The sequence below is a fragment of the Sebastes umbrosus genome, chromosome 12 (genome assembly GCF_015220745.1).
Source record: "Sebastes umbrosus isolate fSebUmb1 chromosome 12, fSebUmb1.pri, whole genome shotgun sequence".
In the NCBI taxonomy this organism is placed as follows: domain Eukaryota; kingdom Metazoa; phylum Chordata; class Actinopteri; order Perciformes; family Sebastidae; genus Sebastes; species Sebastes umbrosus.
Window position 1 is genome coordinate 30,672,942 of NC_051280.1, and position 22,199 is coordinate 30,695,140.

The window sequence follows — 22,199 nt, forward strand, 5'->3', positions numbered from 1 at the left end:
GGAGGAAATACTGTGAATACTGGAATACCACCACTTCAACCAGCGGCTGAATCCACAAACTGAACGAGACTTTTACAAGAACAAAGACTCAAAGTGAAAGTAACTTTCAGGTAACAGGAAGTGGCTGAGCCGTCTGCCTGACACGTTTTCAGCTTCACTCGGAGACTAAATGGCGTCCAGATTAGAGGACGATCTCTGCTGTCCTGTCTGCCGCGACATCTTTAAAAATCCTGTCATGCTGTCATGTTGCCACAGCTTCTGTAAAGTCTGTCTGCAGAGCTGGTGGACAAAGAAACACGTCCAAGACTGTCCACTTTGTAAGAGAAGACACTCAAAGGAAAGACTACCTACTAACTTGGTTTTAAGGAACCTGTGTGAGAGTTTCTTACAGGAGAGAGATCAGAGATCTTCAGAGACTCTCTGCAGTCTGCACTCTGAGAAACTCAAACTCTTCTGTCTGGACCATCAGCAGCCGGTGTGTCTCGTCTGCAGAGATTCAGAAAGACACACCAACCACAGAATGAGACCCATCGATGAAGCTGCACGACAACACAAGTTTGCACTTCAGGAAACTCTGGAGCCCTTAAAGAGGAAGTTAAAGGTTTTTAAACAAGTTATAGTGGAGTTTGATCAAACAGCCAAACACTTGAAGGTCCAGGCCCGACACACAAAGAGGCAGATTAAGGAGCAGTTTCAGAAGCTTCACCAGTTTCTGGAAGAGGAAGAGGAGGCCAGCATGAATGCACTGAGGGAAGAAGTGGAGCAGAAGAGTCAGATGATGAAGGAGAAGATGGAGGCTGTGAGCAGAGAGATAGCAGCTCTTTCAGACGAAGTCAGAGCCACAGAGGACGAGCTGAGAGCCGAAGACGTCTCATTCCTGCTCAACTACAAGGCTGCAGTGGAAAGAGTCCAGCAGCGCCCCCTGCTGGGGGATCCACAGCTGGACTCAGGAACTCTGATAGACCAGGCCGAACACCTGGGCAACCTCCCCTTCAACATCTGGTACAGGATGAAGAAGATGGTCTCCTACACTCCAGTGATTCTGGACCCAAACTCTGCTGGTATAAGACTCATCCTGTCTGAAGATCTGACCACTGTGAGATTTGGAGAGGAACAGCAGCTTCCTGATAATCCAGAGAGGTTTGATGATTACTGCTCTGTCCTGGGCTCTGAGGGCTTTAAGTCAGGGACTCACAGCTGGGACGTCCAGGTTGGAGACAGTACAGGCTGGTCACTGGGTGTGTTAGAGTCTGTCCGGAGGAAAGGACTAAAGTCTGGATTATGGAGAATATGGTTCTGGTCGGGTGAATACAGAGCATTCTCCCCATCACGTCCACCCACAGTCCTCCCGGTGCAGAAGAAGCTCCAGAGGATCAGAGTGAATCTGGACTGGAACAAAGGAAAACTGTCGTTCTCTGATCCTGATACTGACACACACATACACACCTTCACACACACTTTCACTGGGAGGATGTTCCCATTCATCAGTACTCGAGGTAAACTCCCATTGAAGGTTTTACCTGTGAGGGTCTCTGTGCAGCAAGATGATGAAGATGATGATGATGAAGATGATGATGATGATGATGATGATGATGATGATGATGATGCTGAAGATGATGAATGAATGATGATGATGATGATGATGATGATCGATGATGATGAAGATGAATATGATGATGATGATGATGATGATGATAATGATGAAGATGATGATGATGATGATGATGATGAAAGAAGGTGATGATGAATGATGATGATTGATGATGATGATGATGATGATGATGATGATGAAGAAGATGATGATAATGATGATGATGATGACGATGGAGATGATGATGATGAAGATGATAATGAATGAAGATGATGATGAGGATGATGATGATGATGATGATTGAAGATGATGATGATGATGATGAATGATGATGAATAAAGATGATGATGAAGATGAATGAAGATGATAATGAGGATGATGATGAAGATGATGATGAAGATGAATGAAGATGATGATGAGGATGATGATGATCAATATGTAAATTTAAAGACGTACTGAATTTTGTTCTCTGAGACTTTGAGGATCATGTGACTATGTTGTTCTGATGATGTTGTCATGGCGATGGGTTTAGAGTTTAAAAATTAGAGCTGTGAATCGATTCAAATATTTATTTGATTTATATTTATTTTTATAAGAACCTGAGTTCTTTGTATATTATTATCTTGTCAATAAAAAAAAGAAATAAAAAATGGAGAAAAACTGAAACTGATATTGATTATTTTAGGGGTCTAAAATGTGTTTTGCTGCTGCTCCATCTACTGTAAAGTGACTATGGAGAAGTTGCTGACACAACCACACTGAGAAAAACACCTGAACTATTCCTTTAATGGGAGCCTGGAGGCGACGGGGCACATTTACATATTAAAGGCTGCAACAAACGATTTTGAGGACGTCATTTTGACCTTTCAGTAACTTCTGTTGTCAAAGTAATATCAGGTTCCTCCCTGTTCTGGGATCAGTCTGTCTGCAGAAAACAAGTTGATCGTATTCTACATTTAAATTGTCTTGAGGTCAGTTGAAGGATTATATGCTGAGGATATTGACTCACCTCATTGGGCTGTCTGCAGGTTTTCATGTGATCAGCTCAGCAGGTGTTTCCACTGATGACCTCCTGCCCTCCACATCAGCGGCTGGACTCTTCAGTTGGTGTGAAAACCTGCAGGCTGTCGGATTATCTCAGAGATACGTCATACCTAACTAGCTAAGCACACTTATCTAGCTTACTACACCCAACTAGAAAAAAATAAATAATAATTATGATAAAACTATGCAATTTTACATTTTTATTTCATTTTGATCATTATTATTATTATAGATAACTCTAAAAAAGCTTAAAGACAAAATTTACTATAGTAGAAAAATTGTATTATATAATATTATATTATTATATAAAATTCTAAATAATGTTTCATTAATTATATTTGTTCACAAATTAAAAAAAATAAAAATAATAATAATAGTTATGAGGAACAGTTCACTAATTATTTGACAAAAAGGATGTGACCATTGTGTTGATAAATTACAGCAGCATATTTGTATTCTGCAGAGCATGCAACATTACCTGGAGCACACAGAGAAGAGAGATATTTAAACTTAACCAACATCATTCATCCACTCACATCATCATCTTGACACCAGCACTCTTCACGCACACCCAAACAACAAGCAGAGGACGCAGCGCACCTGTTAAAGGGCCAGTTCACCTTCATCCTCCAGCTCAAAGACATCAGGGGAAAAATATTTTTTGAGAATGAAGTCATAACTATACGAGAAAAAAGTCGTAATATTACATAAGTCATAACTTTACGATAAAAAAGTCGTAATATAACATAAGTCATAACTTTACAAGAAAAAGTCGTAATATTACGAGAATAAAGTCATAACTTTAAGAGAAAAAGTCGTATTATGAGAATAAAGTCATAACTTGACGAAAAAGTCGTATTACGAAAATTAAGTAATATTTTTACGAAAAAAAAGCCGTAATATTACGAGAATAAAGTCATAACTTAACGATAAAAAAAATTGCAATATTACGAGAATAGTCATAACTTTACGAGAAAAGTCGTAATATTACAAAAAAAGTAATCTTTACGATAAGTCGTAATATTATGAGAATAAAGTCATAACTTTACGAGAAAAAGTTGTAATATGAGAATAAAGTCATAACTTTACGAGAAAAAAAGTCGTAATATTACGAAAATAAAGTAATATCTTTACGATAAAAGTCGTAATATGAGAATAAAGTCATAACTTCACCAGAAAAAAAGTAATCTCCTCCTCAACAAAAGAGCCGTTTCCCCATCAGGTCCGTGTGGTTCTTTCTTTGGAATAAATGCAGTTTTTCTCAGATTTATTTTTTATCCCTCAATGTGGCCCTAATACTCCGTCGTACTTCAAGTTAATATATGTTTGAGAAATGAGTTTGTGATCCTGTGGTGTGAACATGCAGTCTGCTTTCATGTCTCTGCAGAAATGTAGAAACAGAAGAGCTAAAAGAGGGAAAAGTTAAGAGGAAGAAGTGAGAGCAGAGAGACAGAGCTGAACAGAGTGAGAGGAGTTTTATTGACAGGTAAGATACAGATGAGAGCAGAAGCCTGAACCTACTGTAGTCCGAACACACACAAACACACACACACACGATTTCATTTGGGCTTGTTGGTAGAAAAGACGTGTTTAATTTGAGCTAATCCGAAACTATTACCACAAAAGAAAATGAACTTAAAAGCAGAAAATTTACAACAATATCCTGAAAGAAAAAAAGGTTGCAGCTGAAAGTAAAGAACCAGAGATGAGTGAAAAATAAAAAAAACTCTACTTTGAAGAAGACCTCTGTTGAAACAGGGACCCAGTTTTATAAATAAGCTCTCATGTTAGCTCAAACAGAGGACTGGGGGAAGACGAGGTTCACTTCTATCTAAAAAGATTTAACAAAATAATCTGTTTCTACAGGTTTACAACACAAGATCAACAGACATTACCAGTAAAAGAATCTGTTTTAAAGACACAACAGATCAAATCAGACTGAAAGGCACATGTACTTTGGTCCCAACAGGCCTCCTCCCGAAATCAGAGACCAAGACCAGAATCACATGTTGAAACCTTGACCAAACAAACAGCATTAGCATGCATCCTGTGTACTGTATGTGTGTGTGTGTGTGTATGTGCACCTAGAAAAGACTGGGATGGGATTTAAACAGTAACTTTACAGGTGGCTCTATTCTTCAATGAAAGCTTTGGATCTTCAATATCATTACACATCAGCCATGTCAATACTATTGTTAAGGAAATATCAGGGGTGTTCATGTGTCTTCAACAATCAATAGCCTCAAATGATGATTCTGACTTCCCAGAATGCCTCACAGAAGGGCTATGATGCTGCTTTTAAATCATGTATAAATTGATTGTTCAGCTGCGGGAATAACAGCAAGAAAAGTGTCCCTCATTGTATTTCCTTTGAGGATTTCTGGGTGCTTAAGTCCTCAACGTTTAGTTACATCTGGTATTTAAACTTACATTTTAAGTGATTCTGTGTAGCTGCGAGCTGTTTTAGTGGAGGTTGCCAACATGCCTACAAAGTATAAAATTGGGTGCTGGTAATGTAAAACTGGTTCATATTTACATTGCAGACGAGAGGAGAGAAAGAGCATGAATCACACTTTTAACCTTTAGCAAGACAACCCCCGATCCACTCCGATGCTTATCGCGTCGAGAAAAAAAAGTTTTATTTTTTTTTTATTTTGAATGCACCAAAGTGCACAAATGAACAGGATTACATTTAGAGGAGTGAACCAGCACACTGAGAATGTGTGTCAGCAACTGCACGGTTTTAAAGACGGAAAGGACACGAGGAAAGAGTCGGCCGACGACGATGTGGAGGTGATGGGATCGGTCACGACATGACATGTTGTGTTTGGGAGTTACTGCCACAAAGAATGGTGAGTGTCTGTATTGGACGTTGGATGGTAGTTTTGGGATTTGATTGGGAACACAAAAGGGAGATGGTTCAAGTAGGGACAGAAACACTAATTACACAATCCCAAACCTCAACAGAAAATCCAAGAAAAAACTACCACATTGGCAGGTGATTGCTGGGTCGGGCAATACAAAAAAAATATCTATTTGCACTTAGCGAGGATAAAGATAAATTAAAAACTCTCAACAGCAGGCTGTGTGTCAGAAGTATGCACCTGTAGCCACACCCAACAGTGAAGTCACGGCGTACTCGCTCACTGCAGGACGTTGAGAAGGTAAAACCGAAAAACATGATTTCCAGCTGGTGTTTAGTTGCTCTTTAAGATGTCATATGATGTCATATGATGTAGGTACTGCTTCTACTGCTCAAGAACATTTTTATATTTTCACTGAAAACGTTCTACTTTGAGTTTGAAGCTTTGGACATTGAAGAAGCACATTTCCGTGATAAGATATTGTACTACTTAATCAAAGGTTAAGGGGATAGCGCAGGAGAACAGAGTTAACAGAAAACGTTGAAAAGAAGACAAATGGTGGTGACTTTCCTCGCTCGTCATAGATCTTAAGGTTTGGGAGTCGGGAGGCGTGAGGGTTAGATGGTGGACTTTGAAAAGGAAACTTTCAGATGGTGATTCCCTCCCATGTCGTAGTTGTGAAGCTCCATCAGAGTCTGGATCGCTTCCTCTACTGACGTCATCTGGATCAAGGCCATCTTACGGTCCCTGATGAGGAAAGAGCGGAGACAAACAGTTCAATGTTATGGAAAAGGTTCATACATCTTTTCTGTCTGCATGGCACTGTATTAGGCTCTCTATTTTGGTGCCTTGCAAGATGATCAGAGAAATGTTCAAATAAAATGCAGCTAGACATTAGTAGCGTCATAAAGAGCTTCATGTTAAAGTGCTTCTTACTGGAAGAACTTGAAGGCCTTGACGGTTCCTCCGCTGTTAGAGAACAGCAGGCGTAGATCATCCTCTCCGACTCCATCCCTGGACATGCAAAGACAAACTAGTATCGTCCTGAAGCAGAGTAGCATGAAGCCAAAGTGATCGCTACACTGATTCAACTGTTGGCCTGACGAACACAAACATTAACTTTTGATTGACTAATATGTTGCAGTGGTTGTACTACCGGACGTTGGAGAGGTGAAGCGTTGCAGAAGGAGGAAAGATGTTCTGGAAGTTTTTGGATCCTGGCTTCTTAAAGCGATGGAGTGGCGAGCCAGAAAAATCTGTCCAACAAAAACGAAATATTGACACGATGAACAACAGTGTGTCTGTTAGCACGTTAGCAGAGCAGCTGTAGCAATATCAGTGTGTCTGTTAGCACGTTAGCAGAGCAGAGTTGAACCATAGTTTCACAGAAGAGTCTTCCCTATAAAGCTCAATATTATATTGTAATATATACATGGATTGATAAATCATCCAGCCTGCATCCAAAGCTTCTACTGTTTGAATATCCTGAACCTCTTACCTTTAGTGAGTAGTTGGTCATCCAGTCCTTCTCTGGGCAAAGCCACCGTTTGATGCTTAGACAGCGTCACTCTCATCACTTTACCAAACACCTTTTGACCATTCAAGTGGCTCATAGCTACAGGTGAGGAAAAAAAAAAGAGTAGATCAGGTTGATGCACCAATCGTATCACATCCAGGAAATTGTTCTGTGGTTTAAAATGTATTGAGGAAGTGACTGATGCTACAGTGGTTTTCAACAGGTGAACCTTAAAGGGCTAGTTTGGATTTTCTGAAGTGGGGTTGTATGAGGTACTTCTCCATAGTCAGTACTAGTCACTTCTAGGGACTCTTACTTTGGGAAATAGCTAAATTAATACAGTAAAAATGTTTGATTTCCAGCATGAATGTAGTCAGAGATGTCCTGAAGTCAAATAAATCAGTCATTGTCAGGCATTATTAATTTATTTTTTCCCCAGAAAACCAATAAATCAAAGAATAAAGACATTTCCCTCACAAATAAGTGGTATTTATTTTTTAATTTATAAGGGACATGTAATGTTTTATACTTCTGGTGAATATAATCCAATCAATCTGATTTCCATATATGTATTTTCTATATACAGTTCCCTTTGTTAACCCCTTATTTTGAAAACTGGACGCAGCCACACGTGTCTACTTCCTCTAACTTCATCGCTAAATCTGAGCTCTTAAAACATCCATGGTCAGCTCCATCGGGGCCGTTTGAATGCATTTAACATAAATGTCAGTATATGGGTGATCTACAGTCGTAGCATCGGCCCATTTGACCACGGAGATGAGAGTGACGGCCGGCTCGACCGCCACGTTACCGCGATACGATAACGTTTCCTGTCCACGACAGAGTCAGCATGCAGATTTAGCCGTGATGTCTAGCTCTGCTTTTCCTGTCAATGTGTGAAACCCAAAGTGTTTCCATACTTTACTGGATGTGTAGTGTTTACCACGCTGGATTTAACATGTGAGGGTGCAGGTCAGATCCACGCAGACCCTCCGCCGTTTCCTGCTTTTTCATTTCGGCTCACTGCGGTTTGTTTTGGTTTTTGACGGATACGGAACGGATATGACGTCACGTTACTCAGACTACTACAATAAAAGCGGTAACTTCCTTCTACCTCCTCATAGACTCAAATGAATCAAATATATCGATTCTGGCATTAAAAAAATTAATTTCAAAATCGTAAAAAAAAAAAAAAATCGCAATACATAGGTGAATTGATTTTTTTCCCCCACCCCTGATTCTGGTGGCTGATATAGCAGCTATATAAACTCACCCAGCTGAGCCTGGTTGCCATCGGACAACTGTATCAGAGCAGAGTCCTTTTTGTTGTAGAGGATCTTCACCCTCTGGACATCACCGTAGACTCCTGTAGGTAGGGAGAGAGCGAGAGAGGCAGACCAAGAGAGGGAGAGAGAGAGAGAGAGAGAGAGAGAGAGAGAGAGAGAGAGAGAGAGAGAGCGCAAGGTGGAGTAGAAGATGAGGAGGAGGAGGAGGAGGACAGAACAGACAGAGCAGGAGAGATGGAGCCGACGAAGATAAAAAAAAAGGAAGAGGTGTGAAGGATGGAAGGAATAAAGTTAGTGCTAGAAAGACAAATGAAAAGAAAAGATGGAATCTTCCCATTTGACTTCCACTAGAAACTCAATCAAACCCTTCTGTGTAACCGAGTGGTTTAACGTTACGACTGTCAGCCAGCGACACACCTCAGCTGAGCTTTACCGTCCACATACACCTGAGACTGTTTGGCTTCAGGCTGATTCAGAATCCAGCTTGAAGATTAAACATGTAAAACCATAAATGGACAGTGTAGGAAAGAAAGACATACCTTTTACAAAACCTTTTAAAAAGACACGTAGTAACCTAAAACAGAATATGTTGTATAGAGAAACGTGTACAGAAAGAAGACCTAAAAAAAATGTGAGTTATGTTTTAGGCCTTTTATGCAGATCATTTTGAAAGATGTGTGGAATAAAGAGTAAGGATAGCAGGGCTGGTCTAATGTGACCACTATGATGTGCCTAGTTTAGGCGACTAGTAATCCCTGTTGCTGAGTTGTAGAATAAGGCGAAAAGGTGAACTTTGACTGCACTCGATTAAAACCAAATCTGGAGAAAATGGCAAAAAGACAGGAACAGGTTTTAAAGAGCTAGAGGGAGTCTTACTGAGTTTATCACGTTACGTATGGAATTAAATGCTAGAATTAAATCTTTTCTACCTTGCTCTTTGCAAATACAAAATATGAGCACAGTGAGAAATAAAAGGTTCGATAAAAGCTTTTTGTTTTTTTAGCATCAGAGCTTAGCCAATCGGGTACTTTGCCATCCGAGCACTGGATCAATAATGGAACACAACACTTCATCTAACAGCCTGGATCGGTTCTGTTGTTGTTCTACCGCAGCTCTAATAAAGTCTTTATAATAAACATAATTTATAAATGATAAATTGAAAGTTATTTAAACTTAATTAATTATCAGTTCATGGTTTGTTAACATTAAAATAACTATCAGTTAAGTTTAATTAACTATCAGTTTACCCTTTATAGATGATGCGTATTATAAATGGTTACCGTGTCTTTTGCTGTGCTAATTATTGTTACTGCAATCGGCAGCATCTGTTTCACATAAAAATGTTTTCATCCTTAATATATTTGCAGCTTTTATTGTGAAGCAGCTGCAGGAGGTGCTGGCTTGGCAGTCACTAACCTCAGTGTCTACATGTAGATTTGGAGCTTTTCACACCACATTTTCAACAACACATGAATGAGTTTGGCGTCTTTGTTCCCATCATTTAAGAGACAAGATGACCAAACAAGACAATCTGAATCAGAATCACTTTTTCTTTCAACGTAGAGACAGAAGAAGACTTTAAACTCAGTAGCGTACAATATGATGAGAGGGAGGCTGGGAGATACAGAAAGACACAGAGGAATAGCTTGTCCACGACATCACTGAAGAAAGTGAACAAAAATTGGATTAACAGAGAGAGATATACAGATAGAATAGTAGAGGTTGAACATACCGAAGAGGGTAAAGAGACTTTGAGGCGTGACCATCTTTAGAGAGAGAGACCGCAGAGCAGAGGACAGGAAGAGGAGGAGCAGAGGAGGAGGAAGAGGAGAGACGAAGGTAGAGATCAGACCGCCCAGCGTTGGACGAGGGGGGGAGGTGGTGGTTTCCATGATGATGAGGGGTGGAGCAAAGATGGAGGGCATTGGGAGGGGGGGAAGGTTTGGGGAGGGGGTCAAAACGGCAAACCCAAAGTCGGGTTAGACCGGATTAAGAACAGTGGAGAAAAGGAAACAAAATTCAGGTAAACGTACATGAGAGGGGGGGAGGGGTTTAAGGGAACATCATTAAAGGCGTGTGTGGCCAAATGGAGAGAAAATAAATGTGTGAGGGGAGGAGCAGAGGAGGGAGGAAAGGAGGCGGGGAAGGGAGAAAGGAGGAGAGGAGGACAAAAACCAAAGCAGAGGTCAGTAAACAGAGCATCAGTGGAACATCAACGGAGTCTGAATGATTGCTGGTTCGATTCCAAACACACACACACGCACACACACACACACACACACACACACTTCTTCCAGTTCGGTTATCTCGCACGCACACACAGTCCCTGCTGGATGCATTTATCAGTGAGGAAAAAGAACGGATGGGAGGAAGGTAGAAAATAATAAATCTAAGGATGGAGAAATGAACAAAGCATGAAATAAATAAGTGAATGAAAGAGTGAGTGGCAGGAGATTTATCAAACCAAAGGGGGCGGTACCATGAAGCAGATGGCACAACCGGATCACATGGAGGTAACAGGTGCTACTCTCTATGACTGGTAGATTAGACTGACAGAGACACTGGCTGTATCCCAAACCACATACTATACTAGTAGTACAACCACATACTATACTAGAAGTATAACCTCATACTATACTAGTAGTACAACCTCATACTATACTAGTAGTACAACCACATACTATACTAATAGTACCACCTCATACTATACTAGTAGTACCACCTCATACTATACTAGTAGTACAACCTCATACTATACTAGTAGTACCACCTCATACTATACTAGTAGTACCACCTCATACTATACTAGTAGTACCACCTCATACTATACTAGTAGTACCACCTCATACTATACTAGTAGTACCACCTCATACTATACTAGTAGTACCACCTCATACTATACTAGTAGTACCACCTCATACTATACTAGTAGTACCACCTCATACTATACTAGTAGTACAACCTCATACTATACTAGTAGTACCACCTCATACTATACTAGTAGTACCACCTCATACTATACTAGTAGTACCACCTCATACTATACTTGTAGTACGTACTGATTTGGCTAAAATGTAGTATGTAGTATGTGAACAAAAGCTAAATCTCCAGTATGCCAAAAGTACCTGGATGTCGTACTAATTCGGAAAAAATACTCCAGTATGCATCGGACCAGTCTACCATGCCTACTGTATCCCAAAATACAAAGCGGTGGGCCGCTACAGGCTACGGTTACAACAACATCAGCAGCCAAAAACGGCTTGTTTTTTTTTTACATTTTTCGTAGCTATTTCATCACTAACAGACCGCTGTGAGCTGGCTGGAGCTCTCTAGAGAGACTGGTCTCGTAGACGAGGGGCTTTTCTTTCCTTGTTGACGGATGGTTTGTTTAAGAAAGGAGGAGAAACACGCCTCCTTTAAACATTATGAAAGACTTGGATATCAACAGGTTTCTGGATATGCACAAATATCACAACGCCAACCTTTTCAGGAAGGTGGTTGAAGGAATGAAAGAGGGAGGCTGTGTTCGCACGGTCCAACAAGTCCAACACTGGTTACGTTAATCGGAGTAAACTGGCTGCATGTTAACGGGAATATTAGTGGAATATTTATTTTCTCTTAGCCATGTAAACAGCTCAGTAGGAATATTGTCCTTTTCTCAATAAGGGCAAAAAAGTTGTTTTGTAAAAAAGTCAGTGATTCACCATGCAAACAAGAAAATGTGTTCATTTCCACTCAAAGAGGGTCTGCAACACACAGGCAGGTATTCAATCAAGTTGAAGTTTGGAGCATGTCTATGATCATTGCCACTAAACATATTTACTAAATCAACCAAACAATTTTCTCTTTGCCCAGTTCAGTTGCAGCTGTGCTGGAAATAAAAGGACATGATATCACATAATCCTTCATCACTGATAGATTATTTTATTTTAAAATGTTTCCGTTGTGTCTGGCACTTAATCTACTACTGAAGCAAACTGGACAGTAAGAAATGATGGTAATACTTCATTTTACAGGTCTGCAAATTTCATGGTAATTAGGTGATAATTAGCAAGTAACCTATTTGAAATTGGTGTAAAACTAATAGAAGACACTTCTGATCAGACACAAATCTCACCATTTATGTGACTTATTGTCTACACAAATGTAACCCTGATGTCATGATTCAGGGAGTTTTATAAGAAATTTAAAATAAGTTATTTGCTAATTATTATCCATTTATCAGCAGACATGGAAATAAAGGATATCAATTAACTTTGTATTCTTTTCCTGGAAATGTATTAAATAAATGACCAGCTATTGGGGAAATAGCAGAATATAATTATTAAACAATGTTTATAATAAAGTAATTTTTGATAGATTTTGAGGTAAATATTTGGGTAATTTGGGGCCCGTAAAATGAAGTGTTACTGAAATGTTTGTCCGTTTGGTGTTCCTATGTCTATGCTACCTGGAAACAGGGTAAGTGTACTGCATGAGAATGGACTAATATCTGACCGTAGATGTTAGTCTGTCCATTGGATGACACAGTTGAGAAATGATGAACAAGTGACTGAGACACTATCTATCTCCTGGATTCAACACTCACAACATGAAGAACGACCACACCACACTCAACCACTACCTAAGATCACTGGATTGTATTGAGCACACTGCCGAGTGCACGCAGGAGCTGGTGCTGCTCTCACCGGAGAGAACAGCATGCTGCGACCAAACAGCCGGCACACAGCTGTTGCACCAGGACTTTACCAGAGAGGGGGCAGAAGTGTGAAAACCCATCACTCCACTATGGAGTCCCTCTCGACGAGGGAGAGGGACAGAGAGCGACAGAGAGAGAAAGAGACTGACAGAGAGATGGAACACACAGAAACAGATACTGGAGGTAGTATATATATAGAGAGTTACACATGAGAGAGTAGATGCACATTTAGAATTAGAGAATAAACTGAAAATTGACAGAAGAAACAGAAACCTAAGAAAAAAGTATTCAAGTAGGTAGGTCAGTTTAGAGAAAACCACGCAGCTTCAAAAACACAACAGATCTGACATACAGATATAATGTGTGACAACTTAACGTAGGTGAAAATATTTGAAGACGTTAAAGTTTAGGACCTGTGACAGTCCAGGGAGAACAAAAATCAATCTGGAGAATCCACACACACACACACACAAACCAGAACTAGGGATGTCTATAATTAACCTTTTAACCGTTAACCGACATTAAGAATTTTAACCGATTAACGCTATCGGTTAAACAGTTAAAATAAATATTAAAAAATAATTAAAAAAGCTGCGCAAAACTCAGAGAAGCAGTTTGTCACTTAAAGGAGAAAAGCTGGTCCACCTTAACAGCCCACCTTAAGAGAGTCTGAGCCAGCGTTGCAGATTCAGGAAGTTGGCTCGGGTCTTGAGGAGTTGTAGCATTTATTTACCGACAAATAGCTGTTCACACACTACTACAGCTACGTTCACAGCTGTAACGCCACAGACAACCCCACACTCACTGCCAACACACACACACACACACACAAGGTCTTTCGGACACTCGCCAATGTTTGTGGGTCGTGTCGGGTTCGGGTGACTGATTAACGCATATTTTTGTGGGTTGTGCAGTGCGGATTTGCTCTCATAACAGGTCGGTGGATATTATAAAACCCTGACCCACGAATCAATCAGGGTGGAAGTTTTGATGTAAATGACATTTGGCGTGTTGTTATATAGCCGAGATATTTCTTCTGAGAAAAGTTATAAAAAAGTTGCAAATGCTGTCAATTATAGTTCTTAGAAAGAAAGAATAGGCAAAAATTTGATTTGGGAGGTCGGTCTTTTAAAAAAACAAGAATATTGGAATTGGCACATCTCTACTATTAAAGATATTTTAATGCTTTTAAAAGTTTAGACACCTAATGGTTTAAGATGATGTATTACACTTTATGGCCCACACTCATCCTGTGACTTAAATCTATCCTAATTATACTACAGGGACTAGATCTAAGCACACATACAACCACACAGGAATTCACACTACTATCAACTCCAGAAGATCATCCAGTGGTGTCTGTTAAATAGCTGAAATGAGTGACTTAACGCAGAAATTGCAAATGCTCATTCACAGTTATGCATATGGCTAGTGTACCTCTTCATTTAGGTTGGATGCCAACAGGACTCCAGACACTCCAGACCCAGACAGAGCGACACGACCGGCAGCTGCTGCCGCTGCTGCTGCGGCACTCAGAGGACTGATGGCTCCTGTTAGGAAAGCACAGGACAATAAACAGGTCAAACGTGTAATACAGCAGCAGAGAAGTAGATTCAAACCGTAACAATAAAAAGATGAGGAAAAAGACTCGCTTCTTCATTAGATTTAATAGATTCTAAATGACAGAAATATAGTCAATAGAAATGCAATGCAACGAGTGATGGAAAAACTGAATTAAGAATAAAATTAAAGATAGGTACCTCCACCCTGCGAGAGGGAGAGAGAAGATGAGTAACCTCCTCCACTGGAGTAGGAAGCTAGCGCTCCAGATGGGGTACCTACAAGACAATGACAACTAGATTTATACCAGAAAACAAATACTGTACTATGGATACCATGGAGGGAGCTATGAATGGATGTGATGTAGTTACAGTGGTGTATTATTTACCCAATAAAGAATGATCCTTGTTGGCCGACTCTCCGTCTCCAGTAGGAAGGTCAGGTCTGGTGTAATCTCGACTCTTATCGTTGTTGTATTTGACGTTGAGGTTGACCAGTTTACTGAAGTCTATCCGCAGAGTACAGCATGAATTATAGATGTTCTGTCCATCCAAAGACTGGAGTAGAAGTAGTGAAAGAGGGACAAGGAATCACAATAGTGTTTAAATAATCTGATAACAATATATCAGCTGGTAGTATCGTCTTAATCTTTTCTGTTTTCTTTCTTTTTACATAAACAATCTTGATACGGAGCCTTTATTTTTAAGAATTGTGACTAAGATAGATACTAAGCGGGACATTTTACAGTTATGAATCAGCTGATAAATCGGTCTAGCTCCAATGCCAACAATGTTAAAAGGGCTGAAAGGTAAGATGTCAACTGCCTAATTTGAATGTTGGGCACGAACAGGCAGAATGAAGCCCTCTATTAATTCACTGAGATTGAATCTGAAATGCAAATCACTTCTCTTAAAGCAGACAGCAGGTTATTTTACTGCCAATACTGGACATGAACTTAGAGTGGACTTGAGTCCATCAAAACCTGTTATTGCATCTACTTTCGCATGTGTGTCATCCTACCAGTTTAGCTTGCTGTGCGTTGACGGGGTCGCTGAACTGCAGGAGAGCCTGAAACTGGTTGTTCTTGGTGAAGGTTATGATCTTCATTACGGTCCCGAACTTACTGAAGATCTGGAAGAATCAACAAATTCATGAGAACAACACGGAAACATGACCAAGCTTGATTTAAATGACAGTTCAACATTCTAGTTTAAGGGTGTTTTCACATTAGGTACGATTGATTCGTACCGTGCCCAGTACGATTGCCCCTTCCTCCCCAGTCCCACGCCGCTCAGCTTTCACATTAGTAAAGTTGTTCCGTACTCGAGTACACTTGCGTCATCATCCACGTGTATTTGTTTATGTTGAGATCAGCTGTTCTAGTGGCGGAGCATCGTAAAACACTTCATTCAAACCGGACAGAAACAAAATAAAACTCACCAAAAATCACCAACTCAGGTTTGGTCAAAATAAACTCTTATTTCATTGAGTTTGATGTGAAAATATGCCGGCTCTACATGTTGTTTCCCCCCTGCTGTCTCTCTCTCTCTCTGCCCGCTGAGCAGCTGAGTGGCTCTCGTTCTTCGGAGACAGACCATTAAACTAGCTAAATAAAATAACAAACATCGCCCGACCCCAATACCTACTATTGTTCATATTTTCAGGAACCTCTCGCCTGCCTTCCTGTTTTATCATCCACGGCCATGCAGTTCAGAGGATGAGATCGGCGCATGATGCGTGCACATACAGACATAGATATGAAACGGTTTTATATGTTTTAATCGAATATTAATCACGATCACAATTTTGGCTTCCCACAATTAAATGAACATGATCGCCTGAGATACTGACGTTTAAAATGCGCGTTGTGCTCATAGAAAACTCGGTCCAGCATGGAAGTGAAAGCAGTGCTCTGTTTATTTTAATGTGAAAGTGCAGTAATAAAAATATGATGTCGCTAAAATCAATGACTAATCGTGATAAATAATCGTGATCTCAATATTGATCAAAATAATCGTGACTATAATTTTGCCCATAATCGTGGAGCCCTAATAGCCGTCCACTTCTGTGTTTTGGTACAGTTGGCTTTCACAACTGATACGAACATGATCATGTTATGACGAATCGTGCCCGAGTACGATACGGAGCGTTCACACTAATCGAACAAACTGGACTTTGGGGACAAGGGTACTCGGATCCGGGCCCGGGTCCCTGATGTGAAAGCACCCTAAAGCTATGCAGACAGACAATCATTATCACAATTAGAGGTCAACCAGTATCTGCTTTGGAAAGGCCTCCAGCAAAATTAGATTTCATCTCTCTTTTCTACTCTAGAGAGGCTCTATTTGTTTTTGCTTTACAGATGATGTTTTAAATACCAAGAAGGTCCAAACATTAGGGAAAGGTTGAGGTTCAGGTTTTACCTGTTGTAGAACGTCCAGTGTCACGGGATAAAACATGTTGTCGATGATAATTCGCAGGACAGGGCTGGGGGGAGGAGTGAGGTCCAAAACCCCGGGGTCAGAGGATGGAGAGCTTCCATCCTGAACTGCTGACACTGCCTGCAACACTGCCTGGGCCCTCTGCGTGGAAAGAAACAGACATATAAAATCAGCCTAACCCTGGTTTGGTTGAAGGATAGTGTTTGGTGTATATCTTTGTGTATACCTGGTTCAGAGCCGAGTCTGTTTTCAGTTCCTTATGGTTGGAGTACTGGATGAAGACAGGAGTGTTTCTGACCTAACAGAATAAGATCCGTATAATACACAATTCAGTTAGTAGCGCTTAGAACAAGAACAGAAATTATTAACAATGTGTAACGGCAATGGACACTGACCTGTGGCGTGACAGCTGTGTAGTAGTTCACCATCGTAATGGCTGCTTCTTCTGTACCCAACTCCAGAAACGCCTGAAAAAAAACACAGCAATACTGAGCTTTAGCAGAATAACAATCACATCCAGGACAATGTGTCACTGTCCTTTTCCTGTTTAGAAAAGGAGGATATTATTCAGTCAAACTTAAAATGTCATCACAAGACTGTTTCATCTTCACCTCAAAGTATCGGCTGATGTATGGTGTGGAGTTTTACCTGGTTCTTCCCCTTCAGCATCAGTATATTGGTGACCTTTCCAAAGGGCAGCCCCAGGGCGATGACTTCAGTCTCCGACACTTCATTGGGAAGCTTCCTGATGTGGAGAACTCTGGAGGGAGGGGATTCATCCAGACGCTGTTTCTTACTGTCACTGCCGTTCGCTGAACATGAACACAAAAATGATCACATGACACCACAACTCTAGACTATAGATGAAGTCAGAGTAAAGCACAAGTGTAAATACTAAAATCAACAATGACTAAGCTCCATTTAGCCGCTTCAGTTGCAGGGTTCTGGTGCATGCTGGCTCACTGTCACTGTCATTACATGTTATTATTAACAACTGTGTTTTTCCTACTATGATCAGTCCAAATATCTGCTGTGAAAATGGCCTTTTAATGTATAATTCTATTACTCGATCAACATAAAAACAATCTGCAGCTATTTTAATACTCAAATTATTGTTATATTTCAAGCAAAAACGTCAAATATTCCCAAGTTCCAGCTTCTCAATTGTCTGGTTGTATTTTTTTTTTGTCTTTGTCTGGGTATTTTGCGAGTCAGACAAAACAAGAAATTTGATGATATCACTTTGGGCTTCAGGAAATTATGACATTTTGTAGCACAAATGATTGATCAAATGTGCCCGCAACTGAAATTTTGGTGATAATGTTCTCTTGCCTAAACACAAATCTGAAGAAACTGCAACTGAAAAGTGAGTTTTTAATATCATACATGTAGTCTTTGGGCACATGGAAATACTGTTTTTGGAAAAAAAAACAGTAGGTGTGGCTGTATCACAGAAACTAAAAGACAATCAAGGCTGTTTAATAAACATAATGTTAGCATTTTTCCTAATTTTTAAAAGAATCCTGACTTTTGACTATTTATACTAGTGTTATTTTTCATGTGATCTAAACATTTTAAAGTTGAATTATTGGATACTTTCCCAAAGTATGTCTGTACCACGTTTCAAGACCAATCAGAACAAATGTTGGGGTGATTTATCCTCATCCTACTAAAAATGATCTTTGGGCACGAATGGGTTAATACAGAAAATAACAACTAATTTGTCACCTTACAGATACAGAAAGCAAAATTAATTCACTGATTCATCTACTCAAAAGTCTTAAAGAACATGAAAACACAGTTTAATGACTTACACAACTTCATATTATACATATTATATTTTAAAAGAAGATTCCCCTTTAAAATGTCTTTCCTCAGCACTAAATGTGCAAAATGGTCAAACAATATATTTTGGGGTTTCTGCTGTCCATGCCAGTCCATTTCTGGCATCCCTGATGGGCTTTAGTTTTTTCATGGCCAAATGAGTCTAATATTTTCCAGCTTCCTGATCATCTGTGTCATTCACTCATCCAAATCCCAGACAGACTCTGTCTGTTCTGGACCCACTGAGGTTCAGATATCACCCATCAAACACTTTCCCAGCTTCGGATCCCAGCTTTAAGTGATGGTGGGTTATGTTTAATTTACCTGTCATGGAGTTGGGGCTGCTACTGTACATGTTGAGCTCATCTGAGCCTCTCTGGAAGACAAGAAAAAAAAGAAATTAAACTTTCATTTACATCCTAACTTCTGACAAATTCCAAAAATATTACTATTAAATGCAAGTGTGTTTAGGTAAAGATTGTAAAAATGAAGTCTGCTTGCCTTCACACCAACCGCAACATCACTGTCAATGGAGGGAATGCAGGGAGATGAAAAAAAAGAAGAAAAGCAAATAATGTTACTTCATATTCTCAAGGAAAAGCAACCTTTCAATTCAAAAGGAAAAAGGAGACCGGTGCTGTTATACTGGATGAAAATGTGGCATGCATATCGCTTTAAACCTGCAGTAGTAGAAAGTTTTTGGCATCATTGGGCAAAAATTCCATAATAACCTTTCAGCATATTGTAATTCAGGTGTTCTGAGAGAGAACTAGACTTCTGCACCTCCTCATGGCAAGAGCATACAGCCATTTAACAGTTTCAATAATTCAACAATTATTTGTCTGAAGTACTCCATTGTGCTTTAGTTCTGTAATAATCTTGCACATGTTGAATTTTGCACATCTACATTTGCACATTTACTACTTCAATTATTTTTTATTAAAGAACAAAACACTCTTTTCTAATGTATATAGTATCTTGCACACTTTACTAATGTACATAGTATGTTATTGCACACTTGCTAATGTGCTAGTGCATTGCTTGGATAACCTGCTGCTGTAACACAATAATTATTATCTATAACTAGCTATCTATCTAAATAACATCACAATTTCATCTTAGATAGTTGAAGCTATTCAGTTGCTTTTCAATTTACCTGACAAATAAATGCCTTTAGGCGTTTTTATTACTTAGTATTATATATTATTTTATATATTATTTATTATATATTATTATTATATATATATATATATATAATATATATAGTCTTATATATTATTTATTATTATATATTATATAATTTATTATATTTTATTATTATTATAATTGTATATTATATTTAGTATTATATATTATTAATTATTATATATATTATTATTGTTATATATATTATATTATATATATTATATTATTTACTATATATTATTATTATTATTATATATTATATATATAGTATTACATATTATTAGTAGTAGTTATATGTTTACGTCACCTTCTCTAATTATTGCAATAGCTAACGGAAGTCGCGTGCAGCATACATTAGCTCGAGACAAAGGACCCAAGTGACAGGTGCGATAACTGTCGCCATTTATCAAAACACCATTCAACGCTCATATTTCACCTCTTCTACCGTGAGCTACATTAATCTAAAGTTAGCTGTGACATCGCCGAAGTTGGAAGACCCAGATGATACATAAAACATGCTCTTTAATCCTATTCTACGTTAAATGTACGTTTCCCTACAAGCAAGACAACATTAAACACCCACATTTCTCTATGGGGGTTTGGTGTTTTGCTGTCTAGCTAGCTGACGTCATGTTGTTCATATTGATACAGTATCAAGGCCTATATAAGGGAGGTTGGGTCACGCGTCATCAAAACGGCATATCTTTGGGGGTATACGCATACGCAGTAAAATCTGGTCTGCACGACCGCCGCTTCAATCACACTGCGCATGCGCTATACCCCCCTACAACCAGACCCATGTCCCATCCTCCTTTTACAGGCCGTGGATACAGTATGAAGGTTCGCAGCTGAAGCTAACAGTTAGCATATGTGAAGCTAAGTACGGTTCGTTGTGTCCGTGTCGCGCGCACAGCTCTGGGTAAGTTTAACCACAAACATTAGCTGTAATATAAAAACACATTCACCCGTCCATTGCAGCTCTTTGTCCTCTTCTGTCTGTTGATATTTCTGCACTAATCGATGCCCTGACAGTGTGAGTAAGATGGTCTTCCTCTGGTCTTCCTCTCTGGTCCTCTAGTGGAGCTGGCAGTCAGAAACCAACAGTCAACGGTAACGGTCGGTGCGTCACCGCCATCTTGTGTTTAGGCGGGAAGCTGTGACTGACTTATTAATAATTAACTAATGCAGCGTGCGCCATGATTCATTTAATGCGTTTAAAGCTCAATTAAAGATAATAATAACAATAATAATAATAGTAATAATGATAATGATAATGATAATGATAATAATAATAATTATTATTATAATCGCTGATGTCCTATATATATATATATGTATATATATATATATATATATATATATATATAAATACTCATAAAAAATAATAATATATTTATATATTATTATTTTTTATGAGTATTTATATAAATGCTCATAAAAAATAATAATATATATATATTAAAAAAAATGATATATATAAATACATTTTTTACTTTTTATTTTCCCCCTTTTTTTCTAAATTTAGTCCTCGGAGGAGGAAAAGGAAAAGAATGAAAACAAAGTAAATAAAAAAAAGGAGAACAAAATTAAAAATAATATAAATATATATATACTGTGTGTATATATATATACATATATATATATATACTTTTTTAGAATTTTTTTTATTTTAAAAGAAATTAAAAAAAATATAATATAAATATACATACTATATATATATATATATATATATATATATATATACTTTTTTATACTTGTTTCTTTTATTAATTGTATATATACTGTATATATATCTATATATATATATATATACTTTTTTTATTTTTAAAAGAAATTTCAAAAAATTAAAAATAATATATATATATATATTATTTTTTTCCTTTTTCCTTTTTTTCTAAATGTAGTCCTTAGCCAATGAAGGGAAAGAAAAGTGATAATACTAATAATAATCATAATCTTAGTCAAACCATATTACTTATAAAAAACAAAAAGCAAGGGCAAATAAGCTGGCCACCTTAACGACATATAAACAAATAAACAACAACAAAAAACGTTTAAGTGTAGACACAAACACATATATGTAAACAGACAAATATCAACAATGACAGAAAACAACGAGCTGAATATAGAACAGAGACATAGAAAATAAGGCCCCTTTTTTATTGAATTCCGTGATTTGATTAAAATTC

The 22,199-nt window shown here is 38.5% G+C and overlaps 1 protein-coding gene across 1 annotated transcript; it reads right to left on the reverse strand.

Annotated features, from left to right (window-relative positions):
- Positions 1-4,091: 4,091 nt before the first annotated feature.
- Positions 4,092-21,171, reverse strand: LOC119499442 (polypyrimidine tract-binding protein 2-like). Its single transcript, XM_037788762.1, has 17 exons — positions 20,976-21,171; positions 19,327-19,348; positions 19,150-19,201; positions 17,650-17,813; positions 17,397-17,468; positions 17,228-17,299; positions 16,984-17,142; positions 15,581-15,691; positions 14,949-15,117; positions 14,761-14,838; positions 14,438-14,550; positions 10,034-10,067; positions 8,289-8,381; positions 6,998-7,114; positions 6,656-6,755; positions 6,436-6,513; positions 4,092-6,246 (listed from the first exon to the last, which is right to left on the reverse strand). Exons 1-17 carry the CDS (start codon positions 20,981-20,983, stop codon positions 6,117-6,119), a joined length of 1,572 nt encoding a protein of 523 aa, XP_037644690.1. The 5' UTR covers positions 20,984-21,171; the 3' UTR covers positions 4,092-6,116.
- Positions 21,172-22,199: the final 1,028 nt, after the last annotated feature.